At 33.6% G+C, this 17,409-nt stretch overlaps 1 protein-coding gene across 1 annotated transcript; it reads right to left on the bottom strand.

Moving 5' to 3' along the window:
* Positions 1–1,935: 1,935 nt before the first annotated feature.
* On the bottom strand, positions 1,936–9,081 carry LOC120133861. The gene is given in 5 exon segments (XM_039150359.1): positions 1,936–2,243; positions 2,246–2,707; positions 2,863–3,564; positions 8,178–8,402; positions 8,558–9,081. Coding segments are annotated over 5 exon segments (2,217 nt in total). The 5' UTR covers positions 9,078–9,081.
* Positions 9,082–17,409: the final 8,328 nt, after the last annotated feature.

Raw genomic sequence — 17,409 nt, 5'->3', positions numbered from 1 at the left:
GACCGGAATCGGTCTTAGGGCATTTAGATCTACAATTTGGGGGTGTTTTTGGTGATTTCCGACCACCGTTACGGTGGCCGGTGGCGGTGGCCTGCGGCGGAGTACGGTGGCCTATGGCTGCCGGTTTCCCTCCGGTGAGGGAAACCTAGAGAGAGGCGAGAGAGAAATCTCTCTCAGTTTGAGAGAGAGAAGAAAGAAAGGAGAAATGAAATGCTGGCCCGAAGGGCCAGCCAACCTAGGGTATTTATACCATCTCTTAAACGGCGTCGTTTAAGGGAGGACATGTGCGTAATTATAGAAAGGTTAAATCCTTTCCGCAGTCCTCTAAATTTGTAAACTTTATATTTTAGTCACTGAACCTAATTTTAGATCTTTATAAATTGGTTCTTTAATTTTGGATTTATTTATTTTAGTCCTTTCTATTAAATAATATATTTAGGATAAATACGTATTTAATCCTTTAATTTTAATAAATAATATTTTAATCCCTAGCTTATATTTTTAATTTATTTGAATCTAATATCCGAATTTTAGATGATTTTATTTCAGTCACTAAATAAATAAAAATAAAAAAATAACATATTTAATCCCTATAGTTTTGATTAATTAAATTAGATTTTTTAATTTTATTGTTACTGCAATTTAGTCATTTATTTTATATGTTTTAATTTATTTTATTGTTTTTAAATATATTGTTTTAATAGAATTATTCTTTTATTATATTGTTAAATATTTTGATATATTCATAAATATATATAATAAATATTAATTTTTAAACATTTATTTTTAATATCGAAGAAAAGGACAGTCTTAATACAACTGGATGTCCTATTCTGATGTTTTAAAATTAAACAATATTATTTAAATTAATATTTATCAATATCAAAGAAAAGAGCTGTCTTAAGGCACCTAGAAGTTCTTTTCTGATATTTTTAAATAAATAAATATTTTTTATATATAATTTTGAAATAATAGGATCATAAATTAAATATATTTTTAAATTTTAATAATAGAGACAATTTATAATTAAAAAGTACCAATTTTGGGCGTTGTAGGGGTGCTAATCCTTCCCTAAACGTAACCGACCACGAATCCCTTTTTATTATTAAAAAGAACGAATTTTTGGTTATAAAACGCAGATCAGTTCATCTTTTAAATATGGTTTTCTTAAAAACTATTTTAAAAGAAAATTTTTAGGTATTCGACCTACCTAACCCAAAAGGCCGATGGCGACTCACAAATTATTCTCAAAATTATTTATTAACATCAATTTCCCCGCCAATTTTAATATTTCGTGCCCGGACGAAAACCGGTTACGACAAGTAGAGCAGGAAAAGGATTTGGGTTTATACGTCATGCTAGCTTCCAAGATGCACAGCGAGCGATTTCTAGGCTTGATGGCTTCTCGACGATGGGTAATCAGATCAAGTGGCGATAACTATTTTAAAACGGCAATCTTTAAGGAGAATTTCAAGAGGATTAATGGAAATCAATTCATAAACTTGTTTGACGAGGATGAAACATGGAGTTTTGATATATATATATATATATATATATATATATATATATATATATATATATATATATATATATATATATATATATATATATATATATATATATATATATATATATATATATATATATATATATATATATATATATATATGTATGTATGTATGTATTAGCTATTTAAAAAGGTCGAAAATATAAATTCCTACAGTAAATTGAGATGAAACATTGTATATAAATACAGAAAACAAATTCTTCTGATTATTTTATTTGAAATTCAATTTGAATTAAGATAGGACTCAACACTTACAAAAATAGCAATAAGAAGTTTAGCTTATTATTATTATAAATCATACGTGTCTTGATTGATTTTACCATTGAAAGTAATGTTAGGGATGGATTGATATTGTTGCAACAGGAAATCTATCTCTTGCAAACAACTCCCCGTCCGTCGATGCCGCTACCACAGCTTAATCCTGCCATTTCCGCACCCATGAAAGAATTATCTTCAATGATCCCGGTGAACCTCGCAACAGCACAGTGTGGGGCAAACAGGCTTGAACTGTGAAAATCTCTATCCCCTCCCATCACTGGCATTGTTGCGCCAATGTTTAGGTGACTAATGTAGCCAGGCTTATAAGTTTGTCCCGACACGCCGTTCACTTGGTCACTCAAAGAGTAGAATTTGAACCCCAGATCAAGATGAGCAAAACATTCTTCTTTCGTTATACATAGTTGTGAATCCTTGAATCCTCTTCGGTTATGGAAACCACCTTGGCTGTTATCTTGAACTTCCCTTCAACTTCAACTATAACATGGTTAGTGTCGCTAGATCTGGTGATTGAAACAGTGGGATTGTTTTCAGGTTGCCATTTGGCGCCTTCCCTTTCGGGGAGAGTAATAGGTTGTCCATCAAAGCTAAGACTGATGCGGTCAACGGAGTCGTCCCACGTCGAGGTTTTGAGGGCACCTGCAAAGAGTTGGTGGTTATCAAAGAGGATGGCGATGGACTGCACCCAAGTGAAGTCCCTCTTCATGTTTTCGTTTCGCCTGCCAATGAAGTGGCCATTGATGTGTAAGTTGGAGTCAGAAACAAGGCAAAAGTCTTGGTCTTTCTTGCCGTGAAAGTAGAAGGTGGTGCCGTCGCCGCCTATGAATCGAGGGTCCTGGCATACTGCTCCTGGCCTATCACACTCTGTCATAACCCAACATAAGAGCGTTACATTTATATATGTATAAGGATTTGATTTATAGTAGATAAGTTGATATATTAGTACGGTGTCATTATATATGAGTAGGTATTTACGTATGTTTGTTCCGTAATAATGGTGAAATGCATTAAAGACTTACTACAAACAGGTTTGCAAGTGACGCAATCAACTTCACAATCACCGGCACAAGAGCTGGGGCATACATGCTTCATGTTATAACATTGAGGGTAACTTTTATTCTTGCATTTGACAGTCTTAGGTGGGGTAGATGGAGGAGGATTTTGTGGCTGTGTGGGTGGAGATGGTGGAGGATTCTCTGATTGCGATGGTGGTGATGGAGGAGGATAGGTTGTTGTCGGAGACGGTGGAGGGTTCTCTGATTGTGCAGGTGGAGATGGAGGAGGATAGGTTGTTGTCGGAGACGGTGGAGGGTTCTCCGATTGTGCAGGTGGAGATGGAGGAGGATAGGTTGTTGTTGGAGAAGGTGGAGGGTTCTCCGGTTGTGCAGGGGGCGATGGAGGAGGATAGGTTGTTGTCGGAGAAGGTGGAGGGTTCTCCGGTTGTGCAGGTGGAGATGGAGGAGGATAGGTTGTTGTTGGAGACGGTGGAGGGTTCTCGGACTGTGAGGGGAGAGATGGAGGAGTGTAAGTGTTATCTCCATCGTCCGGGGGAGGTGAGGTACCGTCGAGACATACAGGTTTGCAAGAAACACAATTAACAGTGCATTGACCACCGGGGCAAAACTTGGGGCAAACGTGCTCTAGGTTATAGCAGTACTTGTATTTCTTGATGTTGCACCTTGCACGACTAGGGTGGTAGGCGATTCCCGGTGGAGTTGCCACTGTCATGGCAAGGAAAGCCAAGAGGAGGGTCAACGAAAGCTGTATTTTTGGTTGAGTCATTGAGACCATGACCATATCAATCTTGAATTAAATGGGTTAGTGTTTTAGGAGATGGTTATTGCATGCAAATGACCTCGCCTTTTATAGGAGAAAAGTGACTAATGTTGAGTGAACCTTTTTCATGCAAGTCAACTATAAAACAAAAAACAGAGAGGCAAGTCAACTCACTCACGTTAGTTTTTGTTTCTTTGTATAGAAACATGGCATCGCTTGATTACTAAGTCCAAGGGCTGGCCAAATAGAATTCATCTACCCTAATTAGATGCCCCTTTATATGCCCCGCCATAACATGTATATTAATAAATATTGAGTGAATTGTGTCTACTTTCCTCTCCATTTTTATTTTTTGTCGTTTGTTTCCTTCCCCTTTGTAGTTTTTAGATAATAAACATAAAACTAAGATTATATTACTTGTATTATTATTAGAATTTTATTTGATTATCTAATTGAATATATAATAAACATGAAGATAAGATTACTTATTTTAGATATCGTTTATAGAAACAAATGGATTACGACGATTATTGGTGATAAATCTCTTCTGATTTGAAGAGAGAATTTTAACTGATGGCTAGATAGTTATTAGCCAATAGAAAAAAAAATAAATGAGGGTGAGGTGGTTCCATCCCCTCTCCCAATCTTGATCAAGAGGGTTTATAGTGACTCTTGAAGTCAGATTTAGGCGTAAAGTCATCATGACTACTTGTATGCTAACAGGTTAAGTGGATATGATCAGTTAACAATAAATTTTATTTAGGTAGGTGATATGGCTTTGTCAAACGTCATGTCAATATGTCACGACTTTCCAAAGAATGTAAGATATTCGAGGTCTTTCTTTTGGAGGTGTCCTTTCGGGATCTTAACATCATAAGGGTACTTCGGAGTTTTTGAGGTGCGAAGATGATATACGAAGAACCCTCAACGGAGGCACATCATTACTGGAGACTTGGTCGTTAGATCATTGCTGGAATTTAATAGATAATTTTTTAGAAACGTCGAATTGGTTATTTCTTAAACGGCTCGAAGGCTTGAATGCGTGACATAGTGTGTTTAGCCTTATGGAATAGAATGTTGTTATAACTGTTTGGAACGTATCATTTCGTTCGATTATTCAAGGAGGATTTTGAGTAGCAGATGTAAATCCTTTCGTTTATATCTTTTGCTCTTGTATTTTTATCTTTTCTAGTAAAATTTTCTCTGATGTTCACTTGAATTTACCTTTATGACGGTAAAGAAGAGTGTTGTGAATGTTGTGAAGAAGAGAGAGGCAAACCATCAACAGCCGACGAATGATGACACTTCCAATTGTGAAACTTATCTGCTTGAGGCTAGAAATCTGTAACTGAGTTGTGGTGTGTTGTTGGAGAACTATTGGGCTTCATCTTCCCCTTTACCCTCAATAATATAACTCAGTACTCAGCAGGGTGGCATGAAACTGTTATGTTTTACTAGGAAGCATGGTAAAGGGCTTAATATTAAGGAGTAGGGATGGCAAACGGGTATAGTTTCGTGGATTCCGCACCGCATCCGCTCCAATTGGAGCGGGGATGGGTATAATTTTAGCGGGTAGTGGGCGGGTGTGGATTTATAAAGTGGTATCCGTCGTAGGTGGTGGGCGGGTAATGGGTTTGAGACATTACCCGCCCCGCATCCGCCATGCATCCGCCCGCACCACATCCGCCCGCCCAGCTAAATATCTATTAAATTTTGGACCATAATGAATTTAGGTGTAATTTTAGAGACTAATTTATAAATTTTAATATTTTATAATATATAACATATAATTTAACCAAATATTAAGGATATTTAGTCTTTAATTTGGTCTTTAATTAGGGAAATATTCGGCTCTTTGATTAAACCCATAATCCCACTAACCACGTCACTTTCCATGTTATTTAGCCCATGCTGCCCATCCAAACACAAATTAGCCTTACTATAAGCATTAACATCAAAAGTAACAATTTTCATGTTTAGCCCTTCACAACCCATATTAGGCGCACTATGAGCATTAACATCGAAAGCAACTCCACAATCAAACTCTGCGACTACATGCTCCCTACAATTTGTCTCCATAACATTCGTAGAGTCACTCCTCTGACAAATTGAAGCATGCGTTGCTACCCCATCATGAACTGTCTGAGAACCAACTTCAACATCCCATTAGTTTGTTGTCAGGCGGGTCTAGATGGATATGTTACTAGTGGGTAGTGGGTGTGGGGATAGATTTGAAAATGTACCCGCGTGGGCGGGTGTGGATTTAAAAATTTGTACCCATCATGGGTGGTGGGCGGGCAGTGGAATGAAAAATATTAGGTGGGTATGGGGATGGGGGAGGGGTATCCGCACCCGACCCGCCCGTTTGACATCCCTATTAAGGAGCCTACCGATGATTGGACTAGCAAGCGCGAGGGCTAAACTTGGATCGTTCTAAGTTTATTAAGGTAGCTCGAAAATTGTAAGAGATACAATTTATTCTAAGCTTAGGAAAGAGGGAGCAGAAACAATTTATTTATTGGAGAAACGCAGGTGGTTGAACGTTTCAGTGATAATTTGCGTCTAGAATATTTTCAAACATTGACTTAAGAAAATAATCCTAACGGGTTTAGGGTTGGTAGGAATATGTTTGCTGTAGAGTTTAAGATCGAGTTCGAGCTTCAATCGATCTAAGTTTGAGAATATTTCGAGTTCGAGTCGAGTTTTAATTTTTAGTTCAAGTACAGTTTAACAATTTTAAGTTCACGAGCTTTTGAGTCGAGTTGAACTTAATTTTAAACTTTTTGAAATGAATCTAACTCAATAATACTATAGCTCAACTAGATTCATTTACAACCTTAATCTCGAGTTGGTAGTATTTCTATTACAGTGCATTGTACTAAAAAGGAAGAAACAAAAAAGCATCCGCGAGTTTGAAGGATACTAAAAGAGAAATATAAATAGGGGCTGCATGTGACTTGAGAGGAAGATTTCTCTGTTGCCACTTTTCTTGTGTTGATGGTCATCCCCATCTTTCCTTAGCCAATGCCTGTTTCTTTGGGTTTGATTATTTATTGAATTTCTTTATCATTGAATGAGTTCAAATTATGGATAAAAATGTTAACAACACTTCAACATTAGAATAATAAAAAATATCGATATTTATTTATTAATTATATATTATAATTTTAATTATAATTTTTTATAACATTTTTTTCAATCTATGATATAGATATGACATGGTTTTAAAAATAATAAGAATGTGAAAAAAAATGTGATCCAAATGATCAGATTCATTGATCTAATCTGAAAATTTAGATTTCGGATTCATTTTTTAATTTTTAGATAATTCAAATCAAATATCTAAAAACAAAAGCAGATAATCAAATTATATATAAATCAACTAAAATTTAAATTTAAATTATCTGAAAAATCCAATAAAAAGTAGATCTTTAAAAGAAATTATCCAGACCCAACTAGCCAGAACCCGCCCCAAACCTAAAATGCCCAATGCCCCAGCATTAAGTAATGGAATTTTCCCATCAAAATTCAGTCCAAATTTCAAATTACGGCAAAAAGAAAACTTCCATAGTTCAATTGTTGGTTTATTTGCATAGTTTATTGTGAAACTTGAAATTGTTGTGCCCAGCAGTACCTATGAATTATGATTGTTATTCTTTTATGCATGACTGAAGATATTAAAGTGCAACATAATGATTATTGATTTCTTGTTCTTCTTTCTTCCAATTTTAGATTATTTTTTATTCAAAGTCTTAATACAGTGCATTCAAATTTTATTTTAGAATTATTCAAATATGTTTTGATAAATATGTATAGTAGATGTATATAATATGTTACATAAAGTTACAAAATATTCAATTTAAATATGATTATATATATATATATATATAAAATCAAAGTTTATACTCTAATTAGGATATTCGAACTGAAAATTTGAAAATCCGAAAATTCGGATATTCATTTTCTTTCGAATTAAATATGGATCTCGATTTTAATAATTTAGATTTTCAAATATCTAAATTTTTTAATCGAATAATATTTGATATCCAAAAATACACTCCCTTTAAAACTAAGTATGGGTAGGAAGAAAATTGCACCCAAACATGGAATTGCCAAATGCCAATGATTCTTTCCTTTCCCAATGCTATTTTTAGTGACATGAAAAATCAATAATTTAAATCATCTCCAAATTTATAGCATAATAAAAGACAAATACATACAGAGGTTGCTTGATTTGAGGTTACCACTTTTCTTGTTTTAATGGTCGCCTATATGCGATGAATAAATAAATAAACAAAATTACGCGAAATTTAATTTGAATAACAAAATTATCAATCGAGGAAAAAGTTCACAAGGAAGTCAATAATAAAAGATAAAATTGTTGAATTATGAAATTTGACATTGTCAAATAAATATATAGCATATTTCGTAATTTGTGTATGCATGTTATATTTTATATTTATTTTGCAAATATTAATACAAATCATTATTCGTATTAATTTTTTTTCAAAATATTTATTTATATAAATTCATGCACACGTCGAGGTTTTGAGGGCACCTGCAAAGAGTTGGTGGTTATCAAAGAGGATGGCGATGGACTGCACCCAAGTGAAGTCCCTCTTCATGTTTTCGTTTCGCCTGCCAATGAAGTGGCCATTGATGTGTAAGTTGGAGTCAGAAACAAGGCAAAAGTCTTGGTCTTTCTTGCCGTGGAAGTAGAAGGTGGTGCCGTCGCCGCCTATGAATCGAGGGTCCTGGCATACTGCTCCTGGCCTATCACACTCTGTCATAACCCAACATAAGAGCGTTACATTTATATATGTATAAGGAAATGATTTAAAATAGATAAGTTGATATATTAGTACGGTATCATTATATATGAGTAGGTATTTACGTATGTTTGTTCCGTAATAATGGTGAAATGCATTAAAGACTTACTACAAACAGGTTTGCAAGTGACGCAATCAACTTCACAATCACCGGCACAAGAGCTGGGGCATACATGCTTCATGTTATAACATTGAGGGTAATTTTTATTCTTGCATTTGACAGTCTTAGGTGGGGTAGATGGAGGAGGATTTTGTGGCTGTGTTGGTGGAGATGGTGGAGATGGTGGAGGATTCTCTGATTGCGATGGTGGTGATGGAGGAGGATAGGTTGTTGTTGGAGACGGTGGAGGGTTCTCGGACTCTGAGGGGGGAGATGGAGGGGTGTAATCGTCCGGGGGAGGTGAGGTGCCGTCGAGACATACAGGTTTGCAAGAAACACAATTAACAGTGCATTGACCACCGGGGCAAAACTTGGGGCAAACATGCTCTAGGTTATAACAATACTTGTATTTCTTGATATTGCACCGCGCACGGCTGGGGTGGTAAGCGATTCCCGGTGGAGTTGCCACTGCCATGGCAAGTAAAGCCAAGAGGAGGATCAACGAAAGTTGCATTTTTGGTTGAGTCATTGAGACCATAATCATATCTTGAATTGAATGGGTTAGTGTTTTGTGAGATGGTTATTGCATGCAAATGAACTCTTCTTTTATAGGAGAAAAGTGCCTAACGTTGAGTGAACCTTTTTCATGCAAGTCAACCAAAGACAAAAAAACAGATAGGCAAGTCAGCTCACACACGTTAGCTTTTGGTTTATGTTGCGTTGTATAGAAACATGGCATCGCTTACTTACCAAGGCCAAGGGCGGGATTAATTTATTCATCTTCCCCAATTACGTGCCGCTTTATATGCCCTACCATAAATCTTTGACATGTATATTCATAAATATTGAGTAAAGTTTACTTTTCGTCCCCTTTCTATGTTGTGTCATTTGTTTCCCCATTTCTCTTTCCTTATCCTTTGCAGTTTTCATATAATAAACACAAAACTAGTATCTATATTACTTGTTACTTATTTTATTATTTAAATTTTATTTATTTTTTGAGTCTAGTCCAATCAAATACATTTGTTCAAATTTAAATTCAAATGTAATTATTTATAATACTATTGTACTAATTGATTCTAATTTAAATGACTCTATCTAACCATATACTATATACATATATATTCTTTATAGGCTTAAATATATAAAAGGTGCACAACGTATGTCCGTTTTTCCAGTTTAGTATCTAACGTTTTTCCGTTCTAGTTTGGTGCCTAACGTTTCATTCTGTTACTCAAAATGGGTCATGTCGTGACTGACCATTAGTTTTCTCCGTTAAGTGACATGTGTCACAATCTGATAATTTTAAAAAATTATTTAAAATTAAAAAATAAAATTATATATTTTCTAAAAAAGAAAACACAAAAAAATTGAAATAACCCCAAAACTTTAAAAATCTTCATTTCAACCCCTAAATTGTTCAGTCGTCCCTCTTCCAAGCTCGTCCGCTCGATGACAGTGGCTTACCAAACCGGTTGGGTTTTGGTCGGACAGGATTGGCGAGCTTAGATTCGGTGGCAATGAGGCGGAAAGGCGGCGGTTTCGATTGGAAATCGCAAAAATCAAACGGTGATGAGGGCTTTTCGTCGGACTTTCAAACACCACTCCACCACGAACGGCGGTGACTGGAGGTGAGTGGATGACTTGGCTATGACAGTCCGGGACGACGCTTCCACTGGGATAGGCGGTGATGACTCCCAACGAGCGGTGGCCGAGGTTGGAGGTGGGCGACCGAATGGTTTCCTTGCGATTAAACTCGACGGTGATCGATTTCGGGTGATCTGAGGGTCGGGTTGAGGTCGTTGGTTGCTGTTGAGTTCGGTGGGAGCAGCGGTGTACATCACCACCAGTCGGAGAATGGTGGTTCAAGGAAGGGGTTAAAGGTTAATTGGTTGAAATGAATGTTTTCAAAGTTTTGGGGTTATTTCAAAAATTGTGTTTTTTAAAATATATATATAATTTTATTTTTTTTAATTTTAAATAAAATTTTTAAAATTATCAGATTGTGACACATGTCATTTAACGGAGAAAACTAACGGTACGTCACGGCGTGACCCGTTTTGAGTAACGAAATGAAACGTTAAGCATCAAACTTGAACGAAAAAAAACGTTAGACGCTAAACTAAAAAAGAAGGCATACGTTGGACACCTTTTGTATGTTTAAGCCTTCTTTATATTATATTTTTACCTGTTGGTAACTCTTGAAAAGAGTTAATATTCACGTCATTTAAACCAAGTTAGTTACTCATACTTAAGTATTTTAGTTGCATTAATAGTATAGTTTATATAGTTTTACATGCATTGTGTCTTGGAGATTGGATGACGCGCATTTTTCTTTATTTTGTTGTTTTATGATTGTTGTTCGGCAGTTTTAGTTGGTGATTAGTGCAAATGGAAGCAAACGTAAAAACAATATGAGGTAGAATTTCTATCATTGTGAGGAAAAGGTGTAATGCCGAAAGTGATGTCGTGGAAGTGGACATAATGGAGAAAAGTACACTGACATTATGCGGAAATATTATCGACCTTTTATGATCCCCACGAAGATAACTTGGGTTTGAAGGAATCGTGGGCTGAGGGATCAAAGAAAGAAAACCCTAGGCGCAACTCCTAGGGAAGCTCTATAAAAGACTGCGTGGAGCAACTTTAGAGGAAGGAGACGAACGTTCGACGCAGCAAGATTACAAGAAGCACGACGAGCTGACAACCCAGGACGAAGCTACACGACATTGTTGGCTTTCGATAACTTGGAACGCAACACCGCTTTTCCTAAATTCTTCCATACTTTAATCATTTATCTGTACTCTTTAAATCTGTTGTTATTTAATGATGATGAATTCGAACTTACCTTTGGTTTTTAGTACTCCAATCATAAACTAAACTCCCTTTGACTAGGACTACTTGTATGGAAGATTATTATTTAGTTTGATGTTTAAGTATCATTTCGATTATAAAGGTTGTTTTACTTGGTTGTTTTGCATGTTTATAATAGGTTCGGTTTTGATGATTGTCCATGCTGATTTATAAGTAAGTAATTTAGGAAGAGTATACGATGGTATATTCTGTGTAACTCTGGGAATAAAGACCTACCCTTCAAAGACATATGGTGTCCACTAATATGGTCACCCTACGATTAGTAATCGATGGATAAAACCCCCAAACTTGAACAATTAAATATTCGTAGCAATATCTTGACATTATCTAGAATGGTAAGATATTATGTAGCAGTCTCTGCCGCCTTAACCACTGTTAGATCTTGTTTGAATGTTAGACGTTCTTTCTACCATCCTTAAATTGATCAGTTTATTGCATTATTAATCTTTAATTCATATATTTTATTCATTATTATACCACCTTTGTTCGTAACCAACCTTAAAAGAAATTTGAGTCGTAATAATTCGATTAAAAGTTATAAGCTCAATCCATATGTAGACGATATTCACTCATTATTCTATTACTTGTCACTGACGTATACACTTGCAATTGCATATCATATTTACACACAACACGTTTAAGATTTGCAATGTTAGTTAATAAATCAAAATCATATAAAATCATATAATATTTTTATAATGTTATTTTTAAAGAATATATTTTGAGGACAAATTTATTATAAGAGTATAAAAGAGTCAAGGAATTGATTTGAAGAAAGAATTTGAAAAGAGTTATAATGTAATGATCAAATTGAAAATTGACTCAAAACGAATGAGAATTTGAAGAAACAATAGAATTAGAGACTAAATCATAAAAAATCAAATTACTTAGCTAAAGATCAAAACACTATTTTATTTTAAAAAATTTCAGTTATTTGAATTTTTTAAGTCAAACTCGACTAGAATTTAAATTCTAAACCAAAAATTTGAAGTGAATTAAAATTTTAAAAAATATTTTAAATCGAATCGAATATCATTCGACCCTAATACTTTCAAAAAAGATATTTTCTTTCATCAATATTTTTTTTCTTTTGCAAATGCCTTTAAAATCATTATTTTAAAACATATCTAAGTTTACCATTTATGTATTAGCCAGGTTAGCACAAATAGAAAAAGGCACGATGAAATTTTAGGAGACAAATATAAATGATAATAAAATTGAGGTTATGTTTGATTATTATGTTATTAATATAAAATTTTAAATGAAACGGTCAAGATTTATTTTATTTTATTTTAAAATTGACAAGGATTTAATTAGTATTTAAGGGGGGAAAGCAAGAGTTAGGCTTAATTTTTTTAATGTCAAAATAAATAGAGACTTAAAAATATTTAAATTAAAAAATATAGGACAAGATTTAATTTTTATAATTTAAAAATAATTAGATTAGAAAAATAGGAGGATAATATTTATTTTTTAAATTTTGAAAAATATGAAATACTTAAAAAACAATTTAACAAAAAAAATTGAAGGGCACAATCCCTCCCACATTAGCTAGCTCCGTCCCTAGTTAGCACTATTGCTATTATAAGATACTGTATTAAAAAATAACAAACAAACAAAAATAAAAAGCATCCGCGGGGTTTAAGGATAGTAAAAGAGAAATATCAGATAGAAGTTGCTTGTGAGGAAGATTTCTGGGTTACCACTTTTCTTGCTTTAATGGTCATCTCCATCTTTCCTTAGCCAATGCCTATTTCTTTGGGTTTGATTATTTATTGATTTTTTAATCACTCGTGGAGGAGTTCGAATTATGGATAAAAGATATTAATGCCCTTTAAGTGTTTTTCTTAATAATATAAGATAATTATAATATAAATAAATTATCGATTGAGAAAATTTCACAAGGAAATTAATAATAAATAAATTATTGGATTTGTAAAATTATTTTAAATTAGAACTTAGTTTCTTTCTCAAATGACTTAATGGGTTCAAAGGCGAAAGAGAATAAGTTAGGAATTTTTTTTAATAGTATGGTATGGTTATAAGATAGTATCTATTTAGATTCTTTCTTAATTATTGCATTTAGGCTTGTAAACGAAGTGTTTGTGAACCGTTCGGCGGGAAATTCGTTTATGTTCGTTCATTTATTAAATGAACAAACATGAACAAGATTTTGTGTTCGTTTAATTAAATGAACAAACATGAACAAAGGGTCCGTTCGTTCATTTACGTTCGTGAACATTCGGTAATATGATCGTTCATTTATGATCATTTATGTTTGTTTGTTTATGTGTGTTCATTTATGTTTATACCAATCTCTTTATACATATTTAAAATATTACAGCCAAATAAATTTTAATATGATACTCATAAATATTTTAAAATTCAATTAATTTTAAATACAAATAAAAAACTCAAAACAATTAAATAAAATATAATCTTAAAATTGTAAGGAAAGAAAAAAAAATTATTTACAGTTATGTTCGTTTACATTCATTTATATTCATTTATTGTGTTCGTTTACGTTCGTTTATCATTTAAATGAACGAACATAAACGAACACGAACAAGCAACATCCCTGAACAAACAAACACGAACAAGAAATTTTTTGTTCGTTTATGTTCGTGTTCGATCATTTATTTGGTTAAAGTTAAACGAACGAATATGGACATACTCCATTCGTATTCGTTCGGTTTGTTTACATGCCTAATTGCAACGCGCGCGCACGACAGACGCAGCTACTCAAACCTATGATATATAGAGATAACAACACTCTCTTTAATTATTAGGCTACTTGATAGGTTCACGTTGGAGAATCATTTTATGCAGTGATAATGCATCTTGTTGGGTGACATGCGTCGTAACTATCAAATAAATAAACCTCAACTTAAATAAATAAAATAAAATAAATAGAATACTATAGAAAAATATGGTCGATCTACAAGGACTAAGAAATTTTCAATTAAATCTGATTTGATCTCTAACCAAAAAATCTGTAAAATAAAATAAAATGGGGGAATCGAATTTAACTGAATAAAATAAAATAAAATAAAAATAACAAAACAATAAAAATGAATAATTGAAAGAGATAATGATAGGAGATGGCCTCTACCTTCGCTTTGACTCAACTCATCTTGATCATAGAAATAGATTTTACTTCAGGATTCTTTCTAATTACAGTCTACAAGGCTCAACCCTGGTAACTTGCTCTTCTCTCATGTGAATTAATCCCCAGAGTCAATTCTTGAAAGTCAATTCTTGTTTGGATTTAACTTCGACTATCGATGTTAACGCCAATATCTTCTTTAATGCTAGAAAAGCTCGTACTCAGATTATGCGTCTCAGTGAGAATTGAACCCGATCTTAATTTCCCTTAGCTAACCGCCGCTAAGTTTGTTCTTAGGGATTTGAATTTGCTATAAGTCGATTCTCCTCCCCAACGGTAAATCAAAACAACATTCAAGCCAAGGTGTAATCTTTGAATTGAAAGTGCAAAGAATTTAAAGATTAAGTCGATTGCCTAACCTTGTTTGTCGAAAATCAAGAAAGATACATGAAGGTATGAAGCGCTTTTTAATTTTCACGAAACGGATAGAGTCGTCACTCAGCTATTGGCTAAAAGAAAATATAAATTTCAATCTGAGTTCAAAGGTTGAACCTAAGGAGTATTTATAACCCAAAAGTTATAAGTAAATAAAATGACTAATTCCTAATTAAACTAAAAAATCATGCCAAGAGTTATGATAAAATAATTAATTCTTAAATAAAATAATAATAAAAAAATCAAAATCAAAATCTTAAATAAAAAGGTTTATCACAAAATATAAAAATAAATATTTAAGTCTTGTACTTCTGATTGAATTTTATTTCATCTTATAGATAACTTTATGCCAGGTAAATTCTAATTAAATATTCAAGATGTTGATTGGATTATTGAAATATGTTGCTTTTTGGGCTAATTAATTCAATAAAACTTATGTCCAAAATAAATCCAAAATAATTCCAAATAAAGATAAATCAATAATATCTAATAAAAAAAAGAGTAAATAACAACAATATATGCAATATAAAACACTATCATTGAGACTCATCTGCAAGCAATGAACCAGACACTTCCCTGGCTCGATTCCATCGAGGTTTAGACATTCCGGTGGAACAATTTCCTTAAGAAAATTAAGCAGTTCCCGTACAGCATCCCGAAACAAGTATTTAGAATCAGAGCAGTTGGGGTTGAAAAATGTGTTCATATAACTAAAATTAACAACACAAACCTCTTTGTTCTTACCCTACTCTTAAGGTGTATATGATGAGTCGGGGCATCAACTTCTGCAATTCATACATGCACCCATTAAAGAATTAAGGCAGAGTCTAAGGCGTCGGTGTTTCGGTTTTCGACCCCGACATATATTTATTAACAAAGAAAAGCTTAAATCTTACCAATAAGTTAGATGTCGTTGCGCCATATATTAAGTCATTGGGCTAACTAACATAATTGAAATTCGCCAGTGATAAGTGGGTTGTTACACTTTAGCCCAATTTCTCTTAAACAGATTGAACTAGAAGTGTCAATCTAACAGGGTTTATTGGGCTATGAAAAAAGTGGATTGGCCTAGAAAATCTTGAGGTCTATATTTAAATTTTCTTAATTTCATTTTATTTCCTTTATTGTTGACTTAGCTATTTTGATGCATCATTCTCTCTTCTTTTGTCGTTCATGCATCTATCACCAACCAACTTTAAAATCTTAATTCTTCATTGAATTAATTAACTCACAATTACAACTATTTATATGCAAGTAAAATTAATCTTGTTCACCAACTAATTTGTAACTAATCTAACTATAAAATTAACTAATTCTTTCTACATTCTCCCTTTAAGTTGGTGATTTAAACACGTTCATAACATACAACATGGAAATCGAATAATTGTGCTGCTGTAAACTCAAGGCCTTTGTCATTACATCCGCAAGTTGTTAGGTTGTTGAAATATATTCTGTTTTTAGCACCTTTTTTATATTTGTTTTCGGATGAAATGACAATTGATTTCGATATGATTTACATCTGATTAGGAGTTATTTGCATCGCAGCTTTACTATCACAAAAAAATGTTTTACTGCTCTATTCATTTCAATCCCAAGATCCTTAAGTAATCTTGTCAACCATACTATCTCTGTTGTAGCCGTGGTCATGCTTTTATATTTAGCCTTGGCATATGATCTCACTACAGTACTTTATTTCTTTGACTTCCAAGAATCGATGATATTCCGAGCTTCACGCAAAAACTTGCGACTGATCTCCATGTCATGGGGCACGAAGCCCAATCTAAATCACAAAAAGTTACTAATTAACATCCACGTGCTGCTTTCATTAGAACCCCTTTTCATGGCTCATTTTTAACATATTTTACTACTCTAAGTGGGATGCTTTTTTATTTTGCATGAACAAACTAAGATGATTTATTGCATAAGTGATAATTGCTTTCGTGTGGGTCAAGTATATTCGCCTTTCAACAAGTCTTTGGTAAATTAATTTGTCCTCCAACAAACTGTCTTCTTTATGTTGTTGTGTAATCTCATCTAGTTTTATTGTAGTCAACTTCAAAATTTATTCCAACAGTGATAAAACAGGTTTGGCTTTCCCAAATCCAATATCTCTGATGAGCTTCATGGTGTATTTGTGTTGATTCAACAAGATACTCTCTTCTAAGAAAATATTGTAATTCACCCAAATCTTTCATTCTGAAATTTCGATTTAAATCTCTCTTCAAGTCATTAATCATATCAACATAGTTTCCAATTATTAACAAAGCATCAGCACACACTAATAGTATTACAATCTTGTTGTCAATCTTTTTAGTGAACAACGAATAATCATACCTACTCTATTTAAAACCCACACACAAGAAAGTCTATGTGAGTCTGATATTTCACTACCTAGAAACTTGCTTTAATCCATACAAGGATTTGTGTCCTCTTCCCCTTACTACAA

The sequence above is a fragment of the Hibiscus syriacus genome, unplaced genomic scaffold, assembly GCF_006381635.1.
Source record: "Hibiscus syriacus cultivar Baekdansim isolate YM2019G1 unplaced genomic scaffold, ASM638163v2 tig00110597_pilon, whole genome shotgun sequence".
Taxonomy (NCBI): Eukaryota; Viridiplantae; Streptophyta; class Magnoliopsida; order Malvales; family Malvaceae; genus Hibiscus; species Hibiscus syriacus.
Note: the sequence above shows the minus strand (reverse complement) of the source record. Positions and strands in the feature narration are given on the sequence as shown.